Source organism: Macaca thibetana, chromosome 15, assembly GCF_024542745.1.
Source record: "Macaca thibetana thibetana isolate TM-01 chromosome 15, ASM2454274v1, whole genome shotgun sequence".
Lineage (NCBI taxonomy): Eukaryota > Metazoa > Chordata > Mammalia > Primates > Cercopithecidae > Macaca > Macaca thibetana.
Genome location: NC_065592.1, coordinates 58,658,078 through 58,685,251, shown reverse-complemented (window position 1 = coordinate 58,685,251; position 27,174 = coordinate 58,658,078). Strand labels below are relative to the sequence as shown.

At 41.0% G+C, this 27,174-nt stretch overlaps 2 protein-coding genes across 3 annotated transcripts; both read right to left on the bottom strand.

The window, feature by feature from the left end:
* Positions 1-813: 813 nt before the first annotated feature.
* On the bottom strand, positions 814-26,960 carry LOC126937619 (cyclin-dependent kinase inhibitor 2A). Of its 2 annotated transcripts, none has more exons than XM_050761170.1 (3): positions 26,787-26,960; positions 3,943-4,249; positions 814-1,300 (listed from the first exon to the last, which is right to left on the bottom strand). In XM_050761170.1, exons 2-3 carry the CDS (start codon positions 4,244-4,246, stop codon positions 1,287-1,289), a joined length of 318 nt encoding a protein of 105 aa, XP_050617127.1. In that variant the 5' UTR covers positions 4,247-4,249; positions 26,787-26,960; the 3' UTR covers positions 814-1,286. The 2 variants fall into 2 exon arrangements, with proteins under 2 accessions (XP_050617127.1, XP_050617128.1); XM_050761171.1 differs by lacking the exon at positions 26,787-26,960 and adding an exon at positions 7,696-8,109.
* Positions 24,682-26,367, bottom strand: LOC126937617 (tumor suppressor ARF-like). The gene has a single exon (XM_050761168.1). It carries the CDS (start codon positions 26,319-26,321, stop codon positions 25,932-25,934), a length of 390 nt encoding a protein of 129 aa, XP_050617125.1. The 5' UTR covers positions 26,322-26,367; the 3' UTR covers positions 24,682-25,931.
* Positions 26,961-27,174: the final 214 nt, after the last annotated feature.

Here is a 27,174-nt window from a genome sequence, read left to right as displayed (position 1 = left end):
GAAGCCAGACACGGAAGGTCACATATTGTATGATCCCATTTATAAGAAATATTCAGAATAGAGACAAAAGGAGATTTGTAGTTGCCAGGGGCTGGAGGCAAGAAGGGTTTAACAGGTATGCTTAACGGGGCCTCCTATGCAGTTGACGAAAATGTTTCGGGCTACATAAGTGATGGTTGCATAACATTGTTCTAAATGCCACTGACTTCTACTCTTTAAAAGTTTTAGTTTTATGTTATGTGGCGTGTACCTAAAAAAAAAAAAAAAAAAAAAAAAAAAATAGAGGCGCGGTGCTCCAGCCTGGGATGAGGAAGCGTGGACAGGAGCATCTCCCAACCCCAGTGAAGTCTGAGCTGCGTGCCTGCAACAATCCCACTGTGGCAGAGAACCGCAGAGTTCCTTCCGGTTTGGCGGCAGTCATTCGCAACCTCACATCCCTCTGGAACCGGGGAGCCAAGTCGGATTCCGAGACTGTGGGCCAGGTTTAGCCGGATTCAGTTACCTGGCTGAGGCCTAGTGAGCAAAATATCCCAGACCTCGCGTGATTTGGAACCGGAAGTCGGATAAATACGGATCTCCAGATGTGCTAGTCTACCGATATGAGGTCGCCCTAGAGTTTCTATTCACCATTTTAACAGCATTTCATCCATCTTGAGACACGCTTTTTGATATTTTATCATCTCAAGATAGTGTTGGATGTCTAACAGCAGCGTTTTTCTAAGAGATACATGAAACAACAGTGTCAGAAAAGATGCTGTATTCCATGCAATTAAATTGTTGTAATAGGTGCTCAATAAATGTTGATAATATATAAGTGAATGAATGAAAATTATTTTATTTTTATTTGAGCTTTGGTTCTGCCATTTGCTAGCAATGTGACTCAAGAGAAGCCAGTAACCCCTCTGAGCTTGCCTAGTTCACAAAAGCCTGTAATGATGTCGACAGCTTCCTCAGGCTGCGAGGCTCGCAAGAAGTGCTCACATAAATGTGCACTTAGGACGTGAGTACTCACTCCCGAAAACTCCAACACAGTGAAAAGGCAGAAGCGGTGTTTTTCTTTTTTACATTTTTATAACAATATATAAAAGATGACATAAATGGAAATTTACGGTAGTGGGGGAAGGCGTATATCTACTTCAAAAGGCAGGTCATTTTTAAAAGCTCTATTTTCTAATTAAAACTACGAAAGCGGGGTGGGTTGTGGTGGGGGCAGTTGTAGCCCTGTAGGACCTTCGGTGATTGATGATCTAAGTTTCCGGAGGTGTCTCAGAGCCTCGGTGGATCTTTCAATCGGGGATGCCTGCGGAGGGCAGAAAGAAAACAGGCGTTAGAAACCAGAGGTCAAAGATGTGTGGCGCATCCCGCCCTCCTCTCTTGCCGTCCCTACCGGCATTGAAGTACTTATGGACAAGGTTCTCGCAATGGCTTCACGTGCATGTACCCGCCACCACCGCTCTCCCACACCTTCCTGGTCCAGCAGCGAGTCCACTGCCCGCCTGGCTGCTCCAGGCGCGCCGACCGCTCAAGCGCTCCAGGTCCGCCCGGTCGAGGGCAGAGAAAGCGCGACCGCCCGGCCCGCGGGGTTGCAAGAAGAAAACGAGTGTTATGTAATGAGTGTCAGTGGTTGCTCCCCATGCAAAGGCGAGAAGATGTGGCCTTTCCCTTCCCGCCTTCCCAGGCATCTTTTGCACCTGGTGCGGAATGAGCCAGCCAGCTAGCGATAACCAAAGGGCGCCTCAGGCTCTGGCGTTCCTCGGCTGAATCCCGTAGCTTCCCTGCGCATGCCTGCTTCTACAAACCCACAAATGGTTTCCTATCATTTCTGAAACAAAATGGATGCTCATTTATTCATATGATCTGGCTTCTGCCTTTCTCTCTAATCTCGTTGTGTACGGGCTCCAGCTTGCCGTTTGGTTCTCCCGAGGCAGCATTTACACTTGAGAGTCTCAAGTTTATTTTATTCCTGGGGCAGCATTTGCACTTGAGAGTTTCTTTTTATGTTTATTCCTGAGGCAGCATTTGCACTTGAGAGTTTCTTCCTCCCTAGCTTTCATTAGATTCTCCAACCACTCTTTATTTTCTCCTCCTATTCACACTTCATATTTACCCATTGCATTGGTTTTATAAACTGGCTCTCTGAAAATAGGTTGTTATCTTGCTTAACGTCTATTTCCCAGGTCGGCCACGATAGCTTGGGACTGTAATCCCAGTACTTCAGGAGGAGGAGGGGGGAGGATCGCTTGAGCCCAGACAACAGGGTGAACCCTCGTCTCTATTAACAACAAAAACAAAAACAAAAACAAACAAACAAAAACAGGCATCGTGGCGCGCACCTGTGGTCCCAGCTAGTCGGGAGACTGAGGTGGGAGAACCCCTTTAGCCAGGGAGGTTGAGGCTGCAGTGAGCTGTGATCGCGCCATGCACTCCAGGCTGGGCAATAGATCGACCCTGTCTCCAAATGTAAACCCCATGAGAGCAAGACTCTTGTTTGGTCTCATTCACCTTGGCGTGCCCACCACCTAGAACAGGGCTGATCACGCAGTAGAATCTAACCATGTAATTAATTGTGCTTGAAGAGGGGGTGTTGGGGAGTAAGAGAAGGAAGGGAGGAAGGAAGAAATGAAAGACTTGTGTGCTTGGATTAAATATCTTCGGTTTGGTTGAGTCGTTCAATTTATTCATTTGCTTGTGGCCCAATTCGATAGTTTTACTCCCTCTCCCACTTGGCTCCTCCAGCTTTTCGCTCAGCCCTGGAACCGAGCTGTAATTGGCAACTCCTTCTAAATCGGGACCGGATGCTAGTTGTAACTGGAGGCGAAGTCTCCTTCTTCACCGGGACCCGGATGCTAGCTGTAACTGGAGGGAATTGGTGGGGAGCAGAGGCCGAGTAAAGAAGAACTTCGCGTCTTTAACTTCGAAGGTGATTTTGCGTTCTGTATTTACAGCATCTCCAAGCAGAGGGCTTAGAGCTAACTCTCCACCCCGTCCTCTCCAGCTCCCCTATGGCCCAGGGAGCCCAGTGCCCCGTTCTGGGCCAAAATAAGATGGATTTCAGAATCTTCAAGGTCATGTTTTACCTTAAATATTCGTGTTAATTCCCGTGTATTGCTTCATATATATATATATATTTTTAAAGGTGTTCCTCCTCTAGAAACAATTGAGTAATGTTGGCACTTTCAGCAGACAGCTGTGGGGGTAAGGAACTGGGGTCATGGAATGGGGGCGGAGGGAGGATGTTTTGAGATCGCAAAAAGGAAAGGCAAGGGCAAGGAGGACCACAATTCTATCTTCATCTCTCAGTGATCTCTTGCACAAGTTTAAGAGGGAAAGGAGAGGGCCTCTGTCTGCCACAGAGTGCTGCAAATTCCGGTGCACAGACTGCCAGGGTCAGCGAAGTCTTGGTCCTATTGCCCTCAAAATCCCCTGGGGCAGCTCTGGAAAACTCTACCGCATAAAGCGGAGGGTCAAATTAGTTGAGTTGTGCAGAAGAGCTGAGATTGAGAGATCTCCAGATGATGTCACGCATAATTGGGTTTGGAAATCCTGGGGTTGGTCCAGCCAGCTTGGTATGCAAATGAGGAAACATACCTGGTAAATGGATGCAACTGGCCCTAGTTTGGAGGAAGAGGGGGCACTAGACCTCTAGCCTCTTGAGTCTTCATTGCTCCGCAGTCTAGGCCTTGAACTAGGAGAGGGTAGGTATGCTTTGGGAAGTATAATGTACAGAATGGGCTTTCACGTGCGCAAGTTCATGTCGGGATTATTTCCCATTTGCTGCCCTGGCGGGGAAGAGCGATCGGGAGACTCAGGCCCTCCCATGGATTGGCACGTGAGCTGAGGCAAGACCCGAGACTGGTCTCCCGGGCTGAACTTTCTGTGCTGGAAAATGGTCTGAGCTTTGGAAGCTCTCCGGGTACAAATCCTTAGATCATCAGTCCTCACCTGAGGGACCTTCCGCGGCATCTATGCGGGCATGGCTACTGCCTCTGGTGCCCCCCGCAGCCGCGCGCAGGTACCGTGCGACATCGCGGTGGCCCCGCTCCTCAGCCAGGTCCACGGGCAGACGGCCCCAGGCATCGTGTACGTCCAGCCGCGCCCCAGCCCGGTGCAGCACCGCCAGCGTGTCCAGGAAGCCCTCCCGGGCAGCGTCGTGCACGGGTCGGGTGAGAGTGGCGGGGTCGGCGCAGTTGGGCTCTGCGCCGTGGAGCAGCAGCAGCTCCGCCACGCGGGCGCTGCCCATCATCATGACCTGCCAGAGAGAGCAGAGTGGTCAGAGCCAGGGTAGGGGCCGGCATGATGGAAAGGAAGCTTGTGTGAAGCCCCCTCACCGCCAAGCAGACACCCACACAAGCCACAGGTGTCTAATTACCCCTACATTTGCTTCCAGTTTCCAATTTCCTTCTCGAGTTCTCTATCACATTGAATTCCATTATAACCTCTGAACTTCTGCGGAGCTGTCGCCACAGGCAGACAGCATTGTGAGGCATGGGCAAAATAGCAAAGGGGCAGGGACAAACTGACTTTTACTCCAGTCTAACTTCCTGTATTTCCCTTGAGATAAAACTACTACTGAAATTTCTTCCTGAAATTATGTTAGGCCTGGAGATTTTTTTTTTTTTTTTTTTTTTTTTTTTTTTTTTTTTTTTTGTTCCCTGCTGTATATCCAAGCGCAGAATGTGGTAATTGTTAAAAAGAGAAAACTTGTTTGTTTTTTTAAACAAATTCTCACAAAACTTTTAAGTTACCCTTAGTTTCTGGGAACGTTGAACTTAAATTTCTTTTTCATTAAATTAGTTTTAAAATTACATATTGGCATAGTACAGTTGTATATATTTATGTGGTACAATATGAAGTTATGATCTTTGAACACAATGTGGAATTAAGTCAAGCTAATTAACCCATCCATCATCTCAAATATTTGATATTTTTGTCAAATGAGAGCATTTGGGATTTACTATTTAGCTATATTTATCATGCTGTGAAACACATCTAAAAAAAAATCAAACTTATTTCTTCCATCTTAACTGAGGCTTTGTATCTTGATTACCACTCCCCATTCCTCCCACTGCCCCCCTCCCCAGCTCCAGCAACCACCATTCTACTCTTTACTGCTAAGAATGTAATTGTTTTATATTTCACAGATAAGTGAGAACATGTGATATTTGTCTTTCTGTGTTTGGCTTATTTCATTTAGCATAATGCTCTCCAATTCCAAAAATTCAGTTTCTTCAAGTATAAAATAAGAATGCTAGACTAACTAGCCCTAAAATTCCTTCCTGTGGTAGGTTGAATAAGGTCCCCCCCCCACAAATGTCTATGTCCTGATCCTCAAAAACTGTTAATTTATTAACTTATGTAGCAAAAGAGGCTTTGCAGATGTGATTTAAGTAATGGTCTTGAGGGAGATTATCCAGAATTTTCAGGGTGGGCCCAATAGAACCCCAAGTGTTTTTATTAGAGGGTCACAGTCAGAGAGAAGATAAAAGAATGGAAGCACAGGCCACAGAGAAAATACAGGGAATATGAGCCAAGGAATTTGATGGTCACTAGAAGCTGGAAAAGACAAGGAAACAGATTGTCCCTTAGAGTTTCCCAAAGTGGACCCATTTTTGACTTCTGATCTCTAGAACTGTACTGTAAAATAATAATTTTGTTTGTTTTAGCTAACACATTTGTGATAATTTGTAACAGCAGCAATAGGAAACGAAAAGGCTTCCCAGGTTTATGATTTGAGAGTTCATTAAACAAGAGATGGTCACCTTTTTGGTTCCTAAATCATCTTGGAAACAAAGCCATTTCCAGAGAGGAATTTTAAAATACTGTCTCCAGTCATAGCAACCTTAAAATTTGAGTGTTGCATGGTGGAAATAGACAATTTATTTTAGGATAACTGTTATTTGTTATATTAGCTTGAGGATGGTTGTGTTAAAGAGGAATTACTTATTTTTAGGTACATTTCATACTAAACACAAATTGCATAATTTGCCTAAATCAAGGAATTATACTAAATTATATTATGGTTATTAAATGCTGTCCTGAGAAAGTGAAACTGACTTAGTTTTCAAAGAGACAAAGAGAAAGTATAAGCAAACCAAATTGCAGCTACAAAAAGAAAGACAAAATGTTGCAGCATATTTATTGTTCCGTGTGTTCACTGAAGTTCTCTTCGTCTTGGTCATAAAACTAGCCTTAAAGGTTTTTATTATATTTCATAGAATGAAAAACCTAAAAAGTAACCCATATGTAAATATTTAAATCATGATAGAAATCCAAAGCAAAAAGAAAATGAATTCATTGAATTAAAATGTGTAGGATGCTTAAACCCATTTGATAATAAATTGATATGAATTTAGCATTTAAAAATATTATACAAATAAGTGTTCCTATATTAAACACCAATGTAGTTAGGATTCTAAGCCAACAACACTTCCCCTTTTCTACATGTTCTTCTCCCTTCCCCATTAAAAATTGTCAAAACTATCCACTTTTCTTTTTCCTTTTTGTTTTTAAACAAATAAGGTCTCTTCTAAGATATTTTAGGACTACAAAGCCAAATTCCCGGGTCCAAGCTGTTGGCAAAATTTTAGAGATGCTAAGTTACCCATGCATTAATTACTTTTAAATCATCCCCTAACTCCCTCACAAAACCGGAGTAGGGAGAGGAGAAACACCACTGTTCAAAAATGAGGAATTGAAAACTCTATCACAAAATAAACTATTATCAAGAAGCTAAAGATAGCAAAACAGTAAAAATATTAGCAGACATTCCCAAAATGGTGACTACATATTACTTCTGGCACGATCACATGAATGTAGCTCATTATTTCCTAAGTTCCTACAGCAAACATGTATTTATTTGCCCTACTCAGTTAAAAATAAACACAATATGTAGTTGCTTCTGAATGCTTTTTTTTATCTCTCTCTTTCTCTTTCTTTCTTTCGACAGTCTCACTCTGTCACCCAGGCTGGAATGAAGTGGCTCCCTCTCGCTGTTCACTGCAACCTCAGCCTCCCGGGTTCAAGCGATTCTCCTGCCTCAACCTCCCGAGTAGCTGGGATTACAGGCGCCTGCCACCACCCCCGGCTAAGTTTTGTATTTTTAGTAGAGGCGGGGTTTCACCTGTTGGCCAGGCTGGTCTCGAACTCTTAGGTGATCCCCCCGCTCCTTGAGCTCCCAAAGTGATGGGATTATAAGGCGTGAGGCACTGCCCCCGGCAGCTTCTGAATAATTTCGATCAGAAATTTATATTCGATATTTATTCCAACATACACCACAGATTTCCACTGATAATCCCTACTAGTAAGAAAGATAAACTCCATCCAGGCATCTGTGAATTGGGGGCTAAGTAGTCCCAGCACATCTTACATTTCTTTAAGACTCCCGTTTTATCTCAAACCTTCGTAAGTTTTGTATCTGATAGAGCATACTTCCATCTAATACAAATATGTTCCCCCCTTCAGATCTTCACAGCATTCGAGAGATCGGCACGCGCGTGCCTCCTCATTCCTTCCTTGGCTTCGCAAGCACCCAGGGCTTCGCCAGGAGGAGGTCTGTGATTACAAACCCCTTCTGAAAACTCCCCAGGAAGCCCTTTTTTCCAGACTCAAAGCGCTACCTGATTCCGACTCCCCTGCAAACTTCGTCCTCCAGAGTCGCCCGCCATCCCCTGCTCCCGCTGCAGACCCTCCACCCACCTGGATCGGCCTCCGACCGTAACTATTCGGTGCGTTGGGCAGCGCCCCCGCCTCGAGCAGCGCCCGCACCTCCTCTACCCGACCCCGGGCCGCAGCCGTGGCCAGCCAGTCCGCCGAAGGCTCCATGCTGCTCCCGGCTGCTCGCTCCCTGCTCTCCCACTCTCCGCAGCGGCCAAGTGCACGCGGCCGCCCCACCCTCTGGTGACCAGCCAGCCCCTCCTCTTTGTTCCTCCGGTGCTGGCGGAAGAGCCCCCTCGGCCTCTGTCCCTCAACTCCTCTGGAGGGATCGCGGTATCTTTCCAGGCAGGGGGGCGCCGTTCTCGAGTGCTTGGAGGAGGTGCTATTAACTCCGAGCACGTAGAGAATGTGGCACCCCTGAAGTCGCCCCAGGGTGGGCCTCCCCCGGGGGCACCAGCCGGAAGCAGCCCCCGCCAGAGCCAGCGTTGGCAAGGAAGGAGGACTGGGCTCCTCCTCCTCACCTGCCCCCAACACCGCCCTCCGGCCTCCCTGCTCCCAGCCGCGCTCCCCCGCCTGCCAGCAAAGGCGCGTTCGAGTGCGTTCACTCAGTTAAAAAGAAAAAAAGAAATCCCCCCGCCCCCCGCCCCGTTTCCTTCCTGCGCGGTACAACCTTCCTAACTGCCAAATTGAATCGGGGTGTTTGGTGTCATAGGGAAAGTATAGCTTCTTCTTTTAATCATAAGAAAAAGCAAAACTATTCCTTCCTAGTTGTGAGAGCCCCACCGAGAATCGAAATCACCTGTACGTCTAGAAAGTGTCCCCCTACCCCCTCAACCCTTGATTTTCGAGAGCGCGGGGTTCACTAAGTCAGAAATCCTAGTTCAAAGGATTCCTTTTGGAGAGTTGGCCTACCCTCTCCTTCTCCACCCCTTCCCCTCCTACGTGTAAAATGGCTGTCTGGGGCAAGGGTTTCTCAGACGTGTACATTGCCTGGTATAACAGCAGACTCTGAAAAGATGAGGTTTATTTAATACGGGGGAGATTTCTGCCTGTAGGCAGATAGGAAAATGGAGATGGAGTCATTGGAAGGACGGACTACATTCTCAAAGTCATAATTCCTAGACCAGAAAAAGTGCTCAGTGTTCTAGAGGCAGAGTTGCACAGTGATCCAAAGACCCACTTTACACATTGTCCTGTCTCCTACACACTCCTCACATTTCTCTTTCCTACTGAAATTACTTTGCATTTTTCTTAGTTATAAAGGGAGAAGGGAATATGAGTACCCCCTGCTTTACAGGGGTTGTTGTGAGTTTAAATGAATTGTTGTATATTAATACATATAAGCCTTAAGAACACTGCCACACATCCTAAACTAATACCTGTTAGCTCTTGAATTATCCGTTTTGAGGATTGGCTTGCAATCTTGTTTTGAGGCATAGAAAGAAAATGCTTTGGAGCCGGACGCGGTGGTTCACGCCTGTAATCCCAGCACTTTGGGAAGTTGAGGCGGGCAGATACCTGAGGTCAGGAGTTCGAGGCCAGCTTTGGCCGTCTCTACTAAAAATACAAAACTTAGCCGGGCGTGGTGGCGCACGTGTGTAATTCCAGCTACTCAGGAGGCTGAGGCAGGAGAATCGCTGGAATCCAGGAGGTAGAGGTTGCCGTGAGCCGAGATCGCGCCACCGCCTTCCAGCCTGGGTGACAGAATGAGACTCCGATTCAAAAAAAAAAAAAAAAAAAAAGCTTTGGATAGAATTATCACTATTATATAAAAGGAAAGGCTGGACGCGGTGGCTCACGCCTATAATCCCAGCATTCTGGGAGACTGAGACAGGAGGATCACCTGAGGTCAGGAGTTCGAGACAATCCTGACCAATATGGCGAAACCCTGTCTCTACTAAAAAATACAAAATTAGCTGGGCTTGGTGGTGCATGCCTGTGATCCCAGCTACTGGGAGGCTGATGTAGGAGAATCGCTTGAACCTAGGAGGAGGCACAGGTTGCAGTGAGCCAAGATCGCGCCATTGCACTCCAGCCTGGGAGACAAGAGCGAAACTCGGTCTCAAAAAAAAAAAAAAAAAAAAAAAAAAAAAAAAAAAAAAAAAAAAGAAAAAAAAGAAAGAAAGATCAAGAAGACCTTATTCCCTGAAAAGATTATGGGCCCCTCCACCACCCTCACTTATAAAGAAAAGTTAAACAGCACTAAAGAGTATAACAAGTGCAAGGAGGTAAAAGTTCTAATTTTTCCTGTGACTATTACTTTTTAAGCTTTTCAAAAACATATATTACGTTTTTAAAAAATGGATTGCTCAGACTTTGCTGATGCCTTAAGCACATGCTTAACCTACCTACTGGATAATCCAGCTCTGTTTAAAAGTTATATTTCAATCCCTGGTTGACTTAAACCTTGTAGACCCAGTATATCTTGTACTTTTAGTGTCTGCTTGATGTTAAAACACGTAGTTTTTAAAATGAAGCCAATGGAAACAATTTGGGATGTCAAGTATGTTATTAAAATCTACAATGCATTACTGTGCCATTTATATTTTCCTCGGAGTACCTCTCATTTAGCTGTGTAGCAATGATATGGAAAATTCAAACTATCGATAAATAAAATTCGTTTAGTTTAGCTTAAGGTATTTTATGATGGAGGAGGAAGAAAGAGTGGTTGCCAGGTTGGGAGGGAGGGAACACATTTCCATCACTAATACAATGTGTTTTTTGTTTGTTTTTTGAGATGGAGTTTCGCTCTGTTGCCCAGGCTGGAGTGCAATGGCACGATCTCAGCTCACTGCAACCTCCACCTCCCGCGTTCAAGCGATTCTCCTGCCTCAGCTTCCCGAGTAGAGTAGCTGGGATTAGAGGCGCATGCCACCACACCCAGCTAATTTTTGTATTATTAGTAGAGACGGGATTTCACTATGTTGGCCAGGCTGGTCTCGAACTCCTGACCTCAGGTGATCCACTCACCTCGGCCTCCCAAAGTGCTGGGATTACAGGCCTGAGCCATTATGCCCGTCCTACAATGGTTCTTAATGGGGGTGGGAGAGTGGGAAGAGTAGGCTCCTTCAAGAGGCTGTTGAAATACCTTCTTCTCAAAAAATAAAGTATGTAATGATTTTTTTAAAAAGATGTGTTCACTTCCACATGTATTTCTAGATAAAACTTTCAGGGAATTCAGGGATTTCTCCGAAACTCTACCATGGATTTCTACATCAAGAACTCTTTCAACTCTTCTGAAATACATGTATAGCTATTGGTGAAGAAGATGGGAGATGCAACCATACAAAAAAACAACATTTGGATGCATCATATACAGGTGTAAAAGTTGACTGCTTTGGAAATACCAAGAACAAGTTTTAGATATGTATACACTCTCTTACCTTGCAGTAGAGCACTGGAAGGATTATGGCCTCCTTGGGTGGGGCCCTTTTGCTCTAGAAATTGAAGTCCATTATCTATTATAAATCTTATGTAAATAGTTAATAATAGTGGGAAAACTTTCCTAGTTTTTCTATTAAAGAACCCACCACGCTCCCAGTTTACTCATACATATCGACCTGAGTTGCAAACCCCTAGAAGAATGAAAATATACAGTCCTGGATCTCGGTGCTCCTTATGCCAGCCTCAGATTTCCTATGTGCAAAATGAGATTATAATATATTTCATGTGGTCATAAAATATGATAATGTATGTCCAAAAGCTTTTAATGTAAAAATTTACTACATTTACTAGAATTTACTAAAGTTTGTTGGTTATTGTTATTATTATTCTCACACTTACTTTTCCTCTTTCCTGAGAATGCCATTCTTTTTTAGATTTGCAATGCCTTGGCAGTTTTGAAAATCTATACTGTGAAATTTAAACCTGTCTTAATTCTGATCAGTCTTATAACAAAAAAAGACTACCACCTGTTCATTCATTCAGCAAGCTCAGACGCTAAGGGCCGACATGGGGTGGGGGTAGGGGGAAGTAGGTCAAACATAATATCTCTAGAGTCAGACTGCCAGGGTTCAAACCTCAGCTGTTCCACTTATTGGTTAACTTTTAACAAAGTTACTCAACATGTCTGGGCCTCTGTTTTCTCATTTGCGTGATTAGGATAATAACTGTACTTGCCTCAAACAGTTGTTTAGGGATTAAATGAGGCATGTAATGCTCTTAGAAGAGCAAAATAAAGTGTAGAATGATACAAGAAAATGAAAATGGGACAAAACTCATTCTCATTTGTCTCTAGTAGGCAAAGGCTTCCTGGACGCTGAGAGCTGATCCCAGTCTTGAAGAATGATGTGAGTTTAAAGATGGAAAAGCAGGAGAAAGATATTCTAGGCAGAGGTAGAGGATGTGCAAAGGCATAGACATTTAGGAAAACTGAAAGTAATTCATTTAGACTTATTCCTGAAAAACAGCCTGTGAAGGACTCCTCAGACAGTCAAAAGAAAAACTAGGAGAAGGGGTGGCAAGGAAGTGAGGACACTGTGTTGACTACTCTTTCATAACTTGGTTGTGATAGTTCAAGGCCCTATGCCATGAAGTGAGGCAGATGGAAGGTGGAAGAGACCTGAACACACACATACCTAGAAGGGCAAGTGCCAAGTGAAGAGAAGGGAAAGTCAGAAGAGAATAAAAGTGAAGTACACAGGTAAGATGGGATATTTTTGAGGACCCGAGGTCCCTCAAAAGTAATGAAGAAATAGAACTCAATGTACAGTGGTGGTTATAGATTTTGTCACAAGAGATACATGGATTTGGGAGGGAGAAAAGGTCAGAATGGGGAGGAAGTTGAGGCACTTCATTCCATGAATAAGGAGGTTAGCTTGTTTGCAGAGTGAAAATAAGATGGTGGGTTAGGAAGTTTGAGAATGGTAAAGGTTTGGAATACCTCTTATGAGTACAGAGGAGTAAGACTCAGATAGAGAAGCGTTTTGTTTTGTTTTTTAAAATCAGAGTGGAGAACCCAACTGAGGGTTCATGATACAGTAGGGACACCTGATTACTTTCTTTAAAGAAAGCCCTGCAGTGGTGTTACTACTTCAGCAACCCTACAAATCAAAGACTAGTCATACTAGATGTGAATATTAATTCAACGTATTACCAGAAAGAGACAGAAAGATACTTGAGAAAGTAGTGTCCTAGAGTTAGGTTCTGGTTCTGACGTGGCATTGTGGGATTGGCAAGGTACGATATGTACGTATTTCATGTGATAAGCAGATGATTTCATTAAGAAAATAAAAGGAGTTGAGGCAATAGCTCTACACTGAGACCAAGTGACAGTTCTCATGTATCTAATGAGAGATACATGAGATACATGAGATCTCATGTATCTCATGTATCTATTTTTTTGACTGTGAAATCTTTTGAGATTATATCTAGATTCATTGTCCATAATTTTCAAAATGGGCTCTCTCTTGTTCTATTCTTTATACTTGAAGTGAGATAATACACACATATTTCTTTATCACTTTCAACATTATTATTAAAGATAATTGTTTTAAATATAGCTTGATGTTAAAAACAAAATATACATAGAATATCTCTGGGGAGATACAGGAAAAGCTGTTACCCATAAGGCAAGGAAATAAAGAACTGGGATGGACATGTGACTTACTTTTCACATTCCATGATTTGTACTGTTTGAATTTTGTACTATATGCATGGCCTTTCTAATGAATTAAATAAACATAATAAAACTAGCAGACAAAAAAGAGTTACTTTTATTAGAATTATCATTCATAACTGTATTTGAAAAAGAGTAACTGAGTACCTACTATATGTCAGGCACTGGGCTTAAAGTTGTCAATATTAATTAAGAAAGAAGGGTTCTTAGTCAAGAGCATGTATTGGTAACAACCATCAATATATTTGTTTCTCTGGAGGAGGAAGGTGGTATCAACTGGGATGAGCTCTTGAGTAGAGCCCACAGTAATCATTTGAGGAGGGAAGACTGGAGTGATGCATTCTGATAAATGACACTTCACACTTGTGTTACCAGGAAAAAAAGGTTTCAGAGTCTGGAGACAATCCCATAATTAAAGAGAATTCCTTAGGAAGTAGCTTAAGAGAGCAAGACATATGCCCTGTAAAGGAGTTCCTAGGTGCAGCTGTGTTGAGCCTTCTTGATGAGTTCTAGAATAGGATATTGGGTGCAATAGATAATTATTTGAAGGCAAAGGCGATGGAGGAATAATTCCATGCATCCCTTTAATTTAGAAAAGCAATAATGTAAGGAAATTAGAGTCCCTGGCCTAGCTCTACCACCTACTTTATTACCCTGAATAAATGACGTTTTTTTTTTCTAGCTTCAATGTCTTGATCTACAAAATGGGCAAATCACAAATGTGTGAAAACAGATTGTGGTTTGGCCCTGAAGTGCCAAAGTGCTCCTGAAGCTGCCCCAGATAAAAATTAAAAATTCTGATAATTAAGGTCCAATGTGGGTGGTGAGAGTATTTTAAATGGGAAAGAAGTACTTTCTTAGGTAAATAATTGCAAGGTATTTAATTATTTATTTTCTACAAGGAAAAAAGATCGCTTCAGCATGAAAGGGAGACCTCTGAGAAAGTAGAGCAGACCTCCAAACAGATTTGCTAAGAAAAAACAATGTGTCCCTGGGAGCAGATCTGTAGAAGTTTCAAGACAGAAGATGTTTCTTTCTCCCCTTTACTATCCTCTATTTAATTAAATTCAGTATAACACAATTATTTAGTATTTGCTATAAGGAAGGTACTCTTTTAGAAACTCTATGCTATCTTCGCTCATTCAGAATTATTGTAAAATTTCTCTTCCTGCTCAAACTGGATCTTAGCAAGGAGTACAAAATGCAAAATTCTTTGATGTTTTGCAGATTTAATGCCTAATTATAGTTAAGTCATAATTTCCAATCTTAGTTTCCAAAATGTTAACTGGGTGTAGAATTAGCAGTACCTATTATCATCTTCCCAAGAATATTCTGAAGGAAACTTAAAAGTATATTACTTATTATATAGCAGGTGTCTTTTCTAAATTATGTGCAAAACAAATGTGATTTTAAATCTATGTAAGAAATTTAGTAATAAAATGTCTCTAGGGTGTATGCTTGTGAAATGAGGAATCTTTGCAGCTCATGAAAACAATTATTCCCTAACGTTTTGGTAAATGTTTTTTATGTTGATAAATTACTTGTGGTGAATTACTTATACCTATTTGTAGCTATTTGATCAGCTGAGAACACTAAAACATTAGCACAGTATGTATGTATGTACATATTATATGCACATATTTGGTATATATGTATATTATGTACAGCACAGATATTGAGAATTGGCCTCATCCTGAGGAACAAAATAAGTAATAAACATAATTAGAGGAGATAGGCAGGAAGAAATAGAGATAATAAAAAATTCATTAAAAGTTGCCCAGAAAATAACGGCTATCATTTTTTGAACCCCAACTATGTGACAAGCATTAAGCAGTTTTATACGTGTAATTTACAATTCCACAGCTGTCCCATGGGATAGCGAGTATTATTCTTTCTTCATAATGCAGACAACAAAAGGCTCAGAGTGCTTAAGTAATAAGGAAAATAAGATAAAGTTCAAACTTAAGGTTCTCAGTTCTGTTCGAGAGGTCCTCACTCTCCCTACTACAATATCTGTTTTCCTAATGATAATTTATCCAGTATGTGGTGGACAACTCATCAATGCTTCCTTTTCTTTGAGGATTGTGCTTTAGAGCAAGTTGCAAAACCTGGGCCAAGATTACTGACTCTCCATTTTCAGAAACTACTGTGCTTCTATGATTATTCTTCAGTAGTAATACATAGTGATAGAAATTTGGAACTTAAAGACACGCAAAGTCTCCTGAAAGTCACTTAATTCAGTCCCCTCATTTTTGAATGATTTGCTTTCCTGATTAAAGCTCACACATGTAAAAATAATTAAGGAATTAGCTGCACATAGAAGATGAAAAACTACCCTACACAAAGCAATAATTATTAACATTTTGAAATACTTCCTCTTTTTCTTTGCTTAATCTTTACATTGTGAATATTATGCAATTTTGAAATGAGCTTTTTCTAACTTATTAGAGCATTTTCCAAACTTCTCCAAAAACACTTCATAAATGCTACTTTTGACAGCTGTAACACATTCCATTGGAAAAATAGTTATAATTTACTTAATGATGTCCCTGTTGTCAGATATTTAAGGTGTTTCTAATTGCTACTAAAATTAGTATTGCAGTTTTTTAAGGGTAGAAAGGTCTTGAATATATTGCAAAACTGCTTTTTTTAAAGTCACCATTTTGATTTATAGATAACAAAATGGAGGAGTGGTACATATTGAGGAACTATGTAGCTATGGTTACTCAGCTAATAAATGTTTGCTGTAACTGTTGAACTCAGTTCCTCTCTCCATTCTCCATTCTTTTATGGCCACAGCTACTTAATTGGACTTAATGTGGGTGGTGGGAAATGCCAACCATATCCTTAATCATAATGAAAATGACACATATGCAAGTGGGACAAGGCTAGTCTTTAAACTCAGATAGAACTGACCTCTCATTTACCAGCTCTGTGGGCTTGAATAAGTTATGTAAACTTTCTGAGCCTTTATTTCCTCACTTCACAAACTGGGGAAAATAAAATTTACCCCATAAGGTTACTGTGAGGAATAGAGAATGTCAGATATATAAAAATCCGGGTGCAGGGTAGGCTCTCAATAAATGGTGCTTTTTAATTTTTTGAGAATATGTATGACATTTATTATCAAGTTATTTATTTAGGTCATCAAAATAAATGTCCTTTTGAGTAATTTTTCATTAATTCCTGTACATTCTGGCAGGTATCTGTGATTTCAACAAGCAAATTCTCTTCTAAAAGGTGTGATGCTACCTCTGAATTCTAACTTCCTAAAAAAAACAGCTTCTTTGTAACAAAGCTGCCCATGTTATGACAGAAGAATTTCCAAAAAAAATCCCTCATTAAATCATGAGAAGTGACACTGGAGAGTGTCACCGTGTTCAGTATTTCCTCTGCATTCATTGCTACCCACCTCCACTGCTTGGAGTGCATTTTAAGTGGAAGGTACAATGGGGAAACTACAGTTAAAACTGAGGAATTGCAAAATTTTCTGTCTCTAAACTTCTATTCCTAACCTCCCTCTTTTTCCTTCTTGATGGGACAGATTTTCCCCTCTCAAACATGCTGTCTTTTTTAGTTGCTAACACAAGCATATATAATATCTCATTTCTGCTTATGCTGCTGATGGATGTATGTGCTGTTAGAGCTCTGAGATAATGTTGAAAGTTACAGGAAAATAATATTGTATTCGGTTTTCACTCCCGGGAGTGGAGGTTTAGTATTCATGGTTCACTGATAGGTTTAACAATGGTTTAGGATACTCTAATTTCAGGGGGACCACCTACATGGAAGCTTTCCTCATCAAATGGAGAATGGTTGTCCCCCTTTTGCCCCTCTAAAAAACTATCATTTAAAAGTAGCCTGCTTTTTTGGGACTTTATAGTCTTACTGTTAATGTTCAATTTTCTGTGTCCTTTCCTGAACTTAGGAGAGCTCTGAAGCCAATCTCCCCTCTGATATTATTAAAGATTGCAAGAAAATTTTCTTGTGTTAGACCATTCTTCCTCAAATCACATTCTTCACCTGATAATGTGATTTAACTCCCCTCAGGGGAATCAACTTCTTGATGAAATGTAATCAACTTTGATTAAATAAGTAAATGCTTCCTATTCATGTTTTAGCAGTTTTCACAGGCAGATTTAACATTTCCACTCATGTTTTCCTTTGAGTCTCTGACTTGAGGGTAGAGTTTTATCTTTTGTGTTGTCATAGTTAAGATAACTTCCATAATTAATTTCTCGAAATGGCAGTGATAACAGAATATACTGTATATTTACTCTGTACTGATTTAAAACCCCCAAGTCAATTTAGCCTTAAGAAAGCATACTATTTAGTGTATTTTGTGTCTTTCTTTGATATCCTACTGTTTAATATTTCTTTAATGATTATGAATACTAGAAGAGTTTAGAGGCACACCCTAAAGGTCACCATATAGAGCTTCTGTACAGATGTGAATTTAAAAGTATGCAAATTTACACTGATTTTACCTAACATCTTGGAATATACCAGGAGTCTGAATACATACATTTTTATTATATGTATATTTTTAAAGTGGAGTTTAGAAATTTCTAGCTACACTGAAAAATTATAATGAAGTAGGTATTTACTGTAAAAAACTAATGTGCTTTCTTAAGGGCATAGTTTAGTTAGGCACTATAATAACTGACAAACATATGCTGTTTAAAAATTTACAGTGAATCTTCACACATACTATTTTATCTATCTCTTATTACCTGAATACCATAGGGTCTCAGGTTTACAGATGAGAACATGAAAGCACTGAGAGTTTCTCATACTTCATTCTGGTACCATGACAGCTATTAAGTAAACGAAATACAATCTGCTCACAGGTCATGTGAATGCTAAAGAAAGTAATCTTTCAACTGCTTGCTTCAAGTGGTTCCTGTGCTGGTGAATAGGTATCCCATTTATTGCTTTTAAATTAAGGTAGGAATAAGTAATTTATACGTACAGTCATATGAGAATTTTTCATTGGTTTTATTTTGATCAAAAAATAAATTTTTGAAAGATGTTAACCTCTTTTCAACCAATAAATATTTACTGTGACTTATATGACTGATGCTTGAGTATAGCAGAGGCCCAAAGGGGTTAAGCAACTTTCAAAAGAATAATTAACTAAAAAAGATGGAGCTGAAACCATATAAATATGTACAGCACTCCATGGGCAACCAAGTTCAACTATATACGAATTACCAGTCAATGACTTTTGGCAGGCCATGCAACCTATCTGATCCTCAGTCTCCAGATCTATGAAATGAAAAAATGAAACATCTAAAACATAAAGATATTGTGATAATTAAATGAGATAATGGAAATTGAAGTGTCCTATTATTGTTAAGCTCCTCCTAATTATTTTTGAAGAAAATGATAACTTTACCATGTGATTTAGGAAGAAAAGTTTTAATAAGCTTCTTTTAAAAATTAAATGTTTAATATATTCAACTTCAACTATTCAGTATGTAAATTGCATGGAGTAAAATTCAAAGTGTCCGATGTTGGACATTTACCAATTAGATTTTCAACTGGGGGAGTCACTGTTCTCTAGATAGCTGCTGTTTCTTTAAATTGGGTGAGAGAGTTATACAATTGCTGAGTCAGATGATCTGGCAGCCTGAAAGAGAATGAGAGCAAGAAAATGGTGGCACTCGAGAAAAGAAAGCAAAACAAGCTTTTTCCTAATACATCAGCAAAGTCACTGGTGTAATATTAGACAAATTGTAGCTTAAAAGCAGAAAAATGATCATTTGAAAGGCATGATATTTTACTTTTTCCTATAATTGTTACTTTTTAGCTTACATTTTCCATCTATATTTTCCCCCTTCTCACTGTGCTTTTACAGAGACATAAAGACCCATCATTTTGTCCATAAATGCTTTATTCTGCTATGGCTACATTTTCATGCAATCTTGCCCTGATCTTAGATAAGCACAAGTTAAACCTGTGAAACACTTGTGCTTTGATTTTTCTTTCTTACATAATTTTAGGTTGTCATGTTTATTACGAGCCTGGTCTGGATCATAAAATGAAAGAAACCCCCATTACAACACACACACACACACACACACACACACACACACACACACACAGAGATCCATTCATTCTGTACAAAAAGAAGTAAGTGTATATAGTGTTTTAAAAAGACAACGTATAGCCTATGTGGAAAATTTCTGTATGGTTCTGTAAGCTTTAAAACACAAATATACCTTGTTATATTTTTTCTCTTAAACTATGTTCTGATTGTAAAAATGTAGTATCTAAGAGAAATTCTTTTCCAATTCATACAAAGGATCACATAATAATAAAGGGTCTCCTTCATTTGGTGAAATAACTCCTCCACTGATTACTCAGACTGTCCTCCCTGGGATCCAGTAAACTGACTCTAAACTTAAAATCTTACCTAAAATCCTGGACCTCAGTTCAAAGATAAATAAGCAGAAATAAGGTTAAAAAAGTAAAATTGGTCATATTCATCAAATTGTGTCCCAATGGGCCACTTGTAATAGTATCTCCTTCAAGTGTTTATTTAAAATGCAGACTTCTGGGACCCACAGCAAATCTGAATCAAATTTTCTGAAAGTGAACCCCAGAAATACGTATTTTTAAAGGCAGCCCAGGTAATAATGCTGTTGTTAACCTTTGCCATATTTTTAAAATTTCTAGTTACTCACATTATTCAATTAAGAAAGCAAAGACTTTTTCAATTTACATTACCTCTATTGTACGATTTTATTAGTTTCAATTTGATTAAGAGATTACATGTCTTTGTTCATATAATTCTGAACCTCTATAAAACCTTTCTCTCTTAAAAAAATCCTACTGCCTTCACAACTATTTAAATAATTTATGATATTTTATTTTGAAGGTGAAAGAGAAAACTAAGAAATAGTTGAAGAAGAATTAAAAAGTCCTTTGTGATAACATGTTTATATTTTCATGAACAAAGCCAATCAATATGTCATAAAAAATAAAAATCAACGTACTATTTTTTGAAAGGATCTCTGATGCTTTGGGAATTTCAGTCTTGTAGTTGATGGCTTTCACTTTTTTTTTTCCTTTTATTACTTCTTTTTGATTGTATAGTTCTGCCAAAATGCAACCATCATTCCAGGGCTCATTAATTAAATAAATGCACTGAGAGACACTGACAAGCACTCAGAATTTCTTCAACCACCCTTTTTAAAAAGCAAATGCTAATTGGACATAAAGATGAGAACAACAGACATTGGGGACTACCAGATGGAGGAGAAAGGGAAGGAGCCAGGGCTGAAATACTACCTACTGGGTACTGTGCTCACTACTTGAGTGACAGATTCAGTCGTACTCAAAACCTCAGCATGGTGCAATATACCTTTGTAATTAACCTACACATGTGCCCCCTCTTTCTAAAATAAAAGTTAAAAAAAAATCTACGAGGCATTATATATTTTTAAAAAAATACCACTATGTACAATGCACTGTGCTATATCTGGAACTACAAATATTAGTTAAACAGTCCAAGACTCAGTGGGTTCAGGGACTCTAAGGATTTGCCATTCCTTTTAGATGGAAACCTTCCTTGGTCCACCAAGCCCTATCTTTCTGCCCTTTGAAAATTCTCCCTCACTTTCTTCATAATGCCGTCCTTGATTAATTCTCCTCTAGCAATACTACTGGTTTTTTGTATTTAAAATCATTCCTGTAATTTCTTCTGTTTAGATGGCTTCGTACATGAGATTCACGTTCAACAAATAGAAAAAAAACGCTATTGACATTTGGTAGCTTCGACAATTGTAAACACATGTGGGTTTGCTGAATACACATTAAAATAGCATGAATTAGGATATGGTGAATCTGTTGAGGTCCCAAGTTGGTGGGTATTTTCCAGGAAGGGTCAGACCCTTTAAAAGGACCTTTTATCATCTACCAAACAAATCCTTCATTTATTAATTCCTAAGGTTTTTTCCATCGGTTGGTTTACTGTCATGGAAATTGATCTTGTTTTAATAGCTACTGTCGTTTTTTAATTCTAATCAATGATTTCATTTGAAAAGAAAATTTTCAAACATGGGGAAAGCTGCAATACAAGAAGAAAACAATGGACAGACATCATCACTGGAAAAATACTACGCCACTCTCTATACCATCCTGCACCACCAGATGGAGAAACTGAGGGAAGGCGAGGCCTTTCAACACTCTTGGGTCTCCATCGGGCATGTAAGGGAACGAAATGGCTGTCGAGTCTCGAAGCGCACTTTCCCCGTGGTTTCTCCGAGTAACCCTGACTCACTTCTCATCTACCCATCCCCTCCAAAACAAGGCCTAGCCAGTTCCAAGCTGGAGAGGTGACCCAGAGTTGCCTTCTGTCATGTCTTGCCTTTCGTCCACTAAGCCCACTCAGACTCTGTCTGCTCCAACCCCCACTCCGGCTAGTGAAATCCCAATCGTCCTCCACGTGGAACCCCAGGTCTGCAGTTATGATAGCTGATCACATCGCTCCTGCGGAAAGTGCGCGCGGTGGAGTGATAATTGGACCAAGCGTCTAAATTCTTGATGGAGGACCTCGCTCCAGCTGCCAGTTAAACCTCTGGGATCCGCAGCGTCTCTAGGAATTGAGAGAGTGGGGAAGTTAGGATCGAGGAGGAGGATGGTGGGGGCTGAGGAATGGAGGAGCAGCGTGCATCTCATCTCTTGTCGTTGGTCGCTCTTTGGGGTCCAGGGCCCTTGCATCCCCAGCGTGGCTCGGAGGCAGCGAGACCTGCCTGAAATTGATTGGAGGGGACTAGAGTGTGCTTGTAGGGTGGGGTAGTGGGGGCGGAGAGAAGGGATCCCAAGAAGGGCGCCAAGTGCTGTTACCAGAGGCCTAACACGAGGAACCTTGGAAACAGGTATAGCTACGGATTTATGGGTTTAAAAATGGAACTTCTTGGTGAACGGACATAGCGTACATTACAGTCTGAAGTCACAGCCCTCGCAGGTTTTCCCAGACCTTAAAGCCACGTTCTCGTGTATGACACTTAAACAACTCAGTTTCCTTGTCTTTCCTCCCTCCCTCCCTACCTAAGGCTAGAGAAGTTCTTAGTTCATCCACTGTGTAGGATTGTTACCGTGTCAAAGGCTTTGGAAATGTATATTTTACTGGTGATGGTCATAGCACTTTGGAAAACTCAAAAGTGAAACGAAGAAAATAAGTATCACCAACCATTTTCCCAACCCCTCTCATCCTGAGGAAACCATTATAACTAATGGGGGAGGGGGGAGGGGGGAGAGAGAGAGAGAGAGAGAGAGAGAGAGAGAGAGAGAGGAAACTGTTTACTGTTTTGAATCTTGCTTTAAAAAAAACCTGACTTTATAATGCAATCATTTAACCGTCTATGAAATATTCTTCAGATATCTGATGATCCAGAATATAACTGTACCATAATTTAACACTTTATTGCTAGAATTTTATGCAGTTTTTTATTTCTTGCTACTACTTATCCATCTGTATTAATCTTTGTCAGAACCTTTCTTTCCTTAGGATGATGCCTGAATATAAAATAGCTGAATGAAAGTGGATGGGTTCATTTTAAAATACAAAATTGTTTTTCTTGACGGTGAGGTGTTTAAGAGGTGGATTAATCTCACTGGGCAAAAAATAGAGAAGATATTAGTAATATGAGAATCAGAATTTAGATAATTTGTCTTAAAAGTTCGTATTCAATGTAATAATTTTATATTTAGAAAATGAAACTGTACCCATTGTTTATATAACTTAAACTGCCAAAATAAAGCACCACAAAAACTTTTTATCAGGTTGATTTTTGTATCAGGCTGGGCTTTGCAGCAGATGGAAAGGCTAGGGCAAGCTTGTCCAACCTGTGGGCCCGAGGGCCACATGCAGCTCAGGATGGTTTTGAATGTCACCCAACACAAATTCATACATTTTCTTAAAATATCATGAGTTTTTTTTTTTTTTTTTAAACTCATCAGCTATCGTTAGTGTTAGTGTATTTAATACGTATCCCAAGACAATTCTTCTTCTTCCTATGTGGCTCAGGGAAGGTAAAAGATTGGACACGCCTGGCCTACAGTGTTCTACTATGAAGTTTCAGTTTTAGTTCGGCCTATAATGTTTTAGTACAGAAGGCAAGTGAGATTTTCTCTGTTTCTCCAAGGATTTTTGAAAAAGTGTAAAAGCACTTGGTCCACTGTTGAACCTTGCTATAAAAAATATTTTTGATACCATTTGTATCGCTTTACTAACAGGAATTGTTCATATGTTGGGAAAATGGTTTAGCTTAACTCTACCATGGTAGTTGATAGTGATGAACTAACATGGAATAACAGACCTGTAAGCCATCATAGATGGTACTAGGCTATGTTGTTGCTACCTTAAGATGATAACAGACTTTCTAAAATTCAAGAGTACTCAAAGTAGTAAAATGAATATTAAGTTTTAATTTCTAGAAGGGCTATGATTCATTTGGAAGTGCGAATCATGTACACATTGGGAATAATGGTTTATACTAACTGTACAGTGCTTACCTTGAGAGAACTCTATGCTCTTAAAGAAAAAAATAATGTGAGCCTTCTAAAGTAGCTATAAACAAATTACTATTTAACTTCATAATAAAAATATGACTATTTTGTAAATGCACCAAGGTAGAAGTAACAAATCAGCTGAGGCAATTTATCAGGTTTCTGTGGTTAAGAAATTGGTAATGTGGAATTTTAGTATACATATTTCCAATCATATAAAAATAAAAAGTAATAAACATATCTGCAGAAACTTTAAAAAATTTTAAAATAACATCTTATTTGCAATGATATTAAATAATTCATACGGGTAATTTTCAGCATGTGTGCCTCTGAAGGAATTGTATGAATCCTAACACAATTAGTATCCATATATATTCCCAAATCAATGTAACCATAGGCATAAAATATATTAATGTGAAATATATAATTACGTATCATTATAATTAACACCGCTAGATTTTATATTATGTATATCCTTTTACATATGAAATTGGAAAAGCGCATATATTTCAAGGCAAACATTCTATCCAAGCTGTGTGTTCTATCTTCAGAAACTTCCTGAAGATTGGGCTTTTCACATATGTCCTGAATATTGATTTATACCTAAATAACAAAAAAATGATTTATTTCAATGAACCTATCATTTAAATAGTTTTGCATTTCATGCATATACATTAACATACTATAAAATATTTTCTCTAACTTAAAATCACCACAGTGTTATGTTTTATAGGCCTAAACTAAAAAATACATATTTATGGCATTTATATACATTGATATGTTCTACTTTGTTACTATAGATTTTCAGAAGCAAATTAATAATTTAAATAAAATGATTTTATATAGAATAATATTAACTAGAGTAATAAATATTTTTATATAGACAATAATATTAAGAACTATATTCAAACAGTTATGGATCACAGTGGCTAAACTTTTGCTGATACGGCTAAACCACTGTTAAAAAAACAACCACCAGGGTCTTTCAATGTTTCAAAATGAATTAAAATCAAATCCAGCAACGGGCCCTGAAATCCTTTATAAGCTCCTTTGACTAAATTAAAAAAAAATTAACTTTCATAATATGAAAAGTAAAATATGCTTTTATCCTATAGATTATAAATTTTTGCTAATAGAAAGTGAGACACTAAATTAAACACTGATAGTTTTAACAGATTTATATTTCCATGTCAAAGAGACAATTAACATTGCAGTAAAAAAATAATTACCCCTCCGCTGGCCTTTGCTTTTTGAAGCTATATATTCCTGGCGAAGCCTCATTAAATTACTTTTAGACTTATTATACAAGTTTTAATTAGCATTGTGCACATTTTAACTGTATATATATTCTTTCAGTTTTCCTGGTTATAGGAAATTACACCGGCTGTGTCAACATTTGTCAATGTGAGGACAAAACTACCTCCGATTCTGTTTTTCAAGAAGTAGGCCTCATTTTTAAACTGTGCTAACTGTAGTCTGAGATGACTAAAATATTATCAGTTGGGATTTTTCAGGAACAGTTCTGCATTTCTGTCGTTTGCTAAACATACGAGCAAAGTCCCGAGCAGTTTCAATCACTCAGGCCGCCGGACCTCTACCTCTAACTCACAAAGAAAGCCCATTTTCCTGTTGGCTGCAAAACTCCCCCCAGAAGCAAGTGCTGGCTCCTCGCAGCAGTAACTGATCCTACGATCCTTGTTAGCATTTCAGGAAGTCACTGCCTGCGTGGTCCTTCTCTCTCGGGTCCTCCACTCTCCTGGAAGGTGGGAGAGGGTGACCCCGCCGGCAGGTTGGGGAGAAAAAAGGCCGCCTCCAGAAAACTTAGATGGTTAGCAATAATTCCCCCCAAGGAGAAAGAAAGTGTGCTTGAAATACACCTTTCCTACTGTGTGTGTGTGTGTGTGTGTGTGTGTGTGTGTGTGTGTGTCTTAGTCATTCCTACCCAGGATATTCGGGAGTCACTGACTTCTGAGGTGGGTTTAGAAGCTCTGTTCGCCTCAGTTTCACACGATTGAGGGGGCTGTGTGAAGGGAGGTCCAGGTTCAGTGGTACTGCGAGAACCACATGTCTAAGTCGTTGTAACCCGAATGGGGAAGCCTCCACCGCCGGTTATCTCCTCCTCCTAGCCTAGGCTAGAGACGAATTATCTGTTTACGAAATCACACCAAACAAAACAAGTGTCGAATGCGCCCCGGACTTTGCGAGGGCCTTTCCTACCTGGTCTTCTAGGATGCGGCTGCTGCCCTAGACGCTGGCTCCTCAGTAGCATCAGCACGAGGGCCACAGCGGCGGGCGCCCCTGGCGCTGCCCACTCCCCCGCGAGCCGCGGGATGTGAACCACGAAAACCCTCACTCGCGGCGGGCCGCACGCGCGCCGAATCCGGAGGGTCACCAAGAACCTGCGCACCATGTTCTCGCCGCCTCTACTGCCGAGCTCGGCAGCCGCTGCGCCGCCCTTTGGCACCAGAGGTGAGCAGCGCCGCTCCTGCCCCCCTAACTGCAGACTGGGACCCACGCGCCGCCCCCTGCCCATCTCCGCCCTGCAGGCGCGCACCCGCCTTCCCTGAGCGCGCCCGCCCCCCACCTCCACCCCCACCCCCACCCCCGCCCCCACTTCCACCCGGACCTCCAAGATCTCGGAACGGCTCTGAGCCCTGCGCACGCGGGAAGGGCTGCAGGAGGCGCCGGTAGAGAGGCGCGCGCGCGGGCGGCTCGGGGCCCGCGTTCCTCTCCCTCCCGCCTACCGCCACTTTCCCGCCCTGTGTGCGCCCCCCCCCCCACCACCATCTTCCCACCCTCAGCGCGGGCGCCCCGCGGTGACGGCCCAGGGGCCGGACGCCTGGAACGCAACTCCAGGCAGCTCGCCCCCTAGCTACATCCGTCACCTGACACGGCCCTACCAGGAACAGCCGCGCTCCCGCGGGTTCTGGTGCTGCTCGCGTCCCCGCTCCCCTATTCCCCTTGCTTTATTCCTAGCTCCCCTCGTCGAAAGTCTTACATTCTTCGAACTAGATTGTTTAAAAAAGCAAAAGGAAGAAAGGAAAGCGAGGTCATCTCATTGCTCTCTCCGCCAATCAGGAGGCTGAATGTCAGTTTTGAACTAAAAGCCGCTCCGCTCCTCTTCTAGATTGGGAAAACAAGCGAAATTAAACGAAACCGCTGCACGCCTCCGACGCGACATCTGGACACGGCGTGGCGCTGGCGCTGCGGGAGCTGCGGGCCCGGCCTGGCGCCGGACTAGGTAGGTGGAGTCGCACCCGGGGGTCCCAACTGGGTCCGGGCGCCCCTTCCCCTCCCAGTTGCTCGGTCGCCGAGGGCGCCGGACTGGGACAAGAACGGAGTCCTTTGTGTCTAGCCCATTTTTATTTTCGGTTTTAACCTTCATG

What these genes read in the sequence shown, in the direction of transcription:
- LOC126937619 (XM_050761171.1), bottom strand. Translation starts at nt 7,821, where the DNA reads ATGGAGCCTTCGGCGGACTGGCTGGCCACGGCTGCGGCCCGGGGTCGG. An exon ending in ACGGTCGGAGGCCGATCCAG is followed by an intron (nt 4,250 to 7,695) that starts GTGGGTGGAGGG and finishes TCTCTCTGGCAG; the next exon opens with GTCATGATGATGGGCAGCGC.
- LOC126937617 (XM_050761168.1), bottom strand. Translation starts at nt 26,321, where the DNA reads ATGGGCAGGGGGCGGCGCGTGGGTCCCAGTCTGCAGTTAGGGGGGCAG.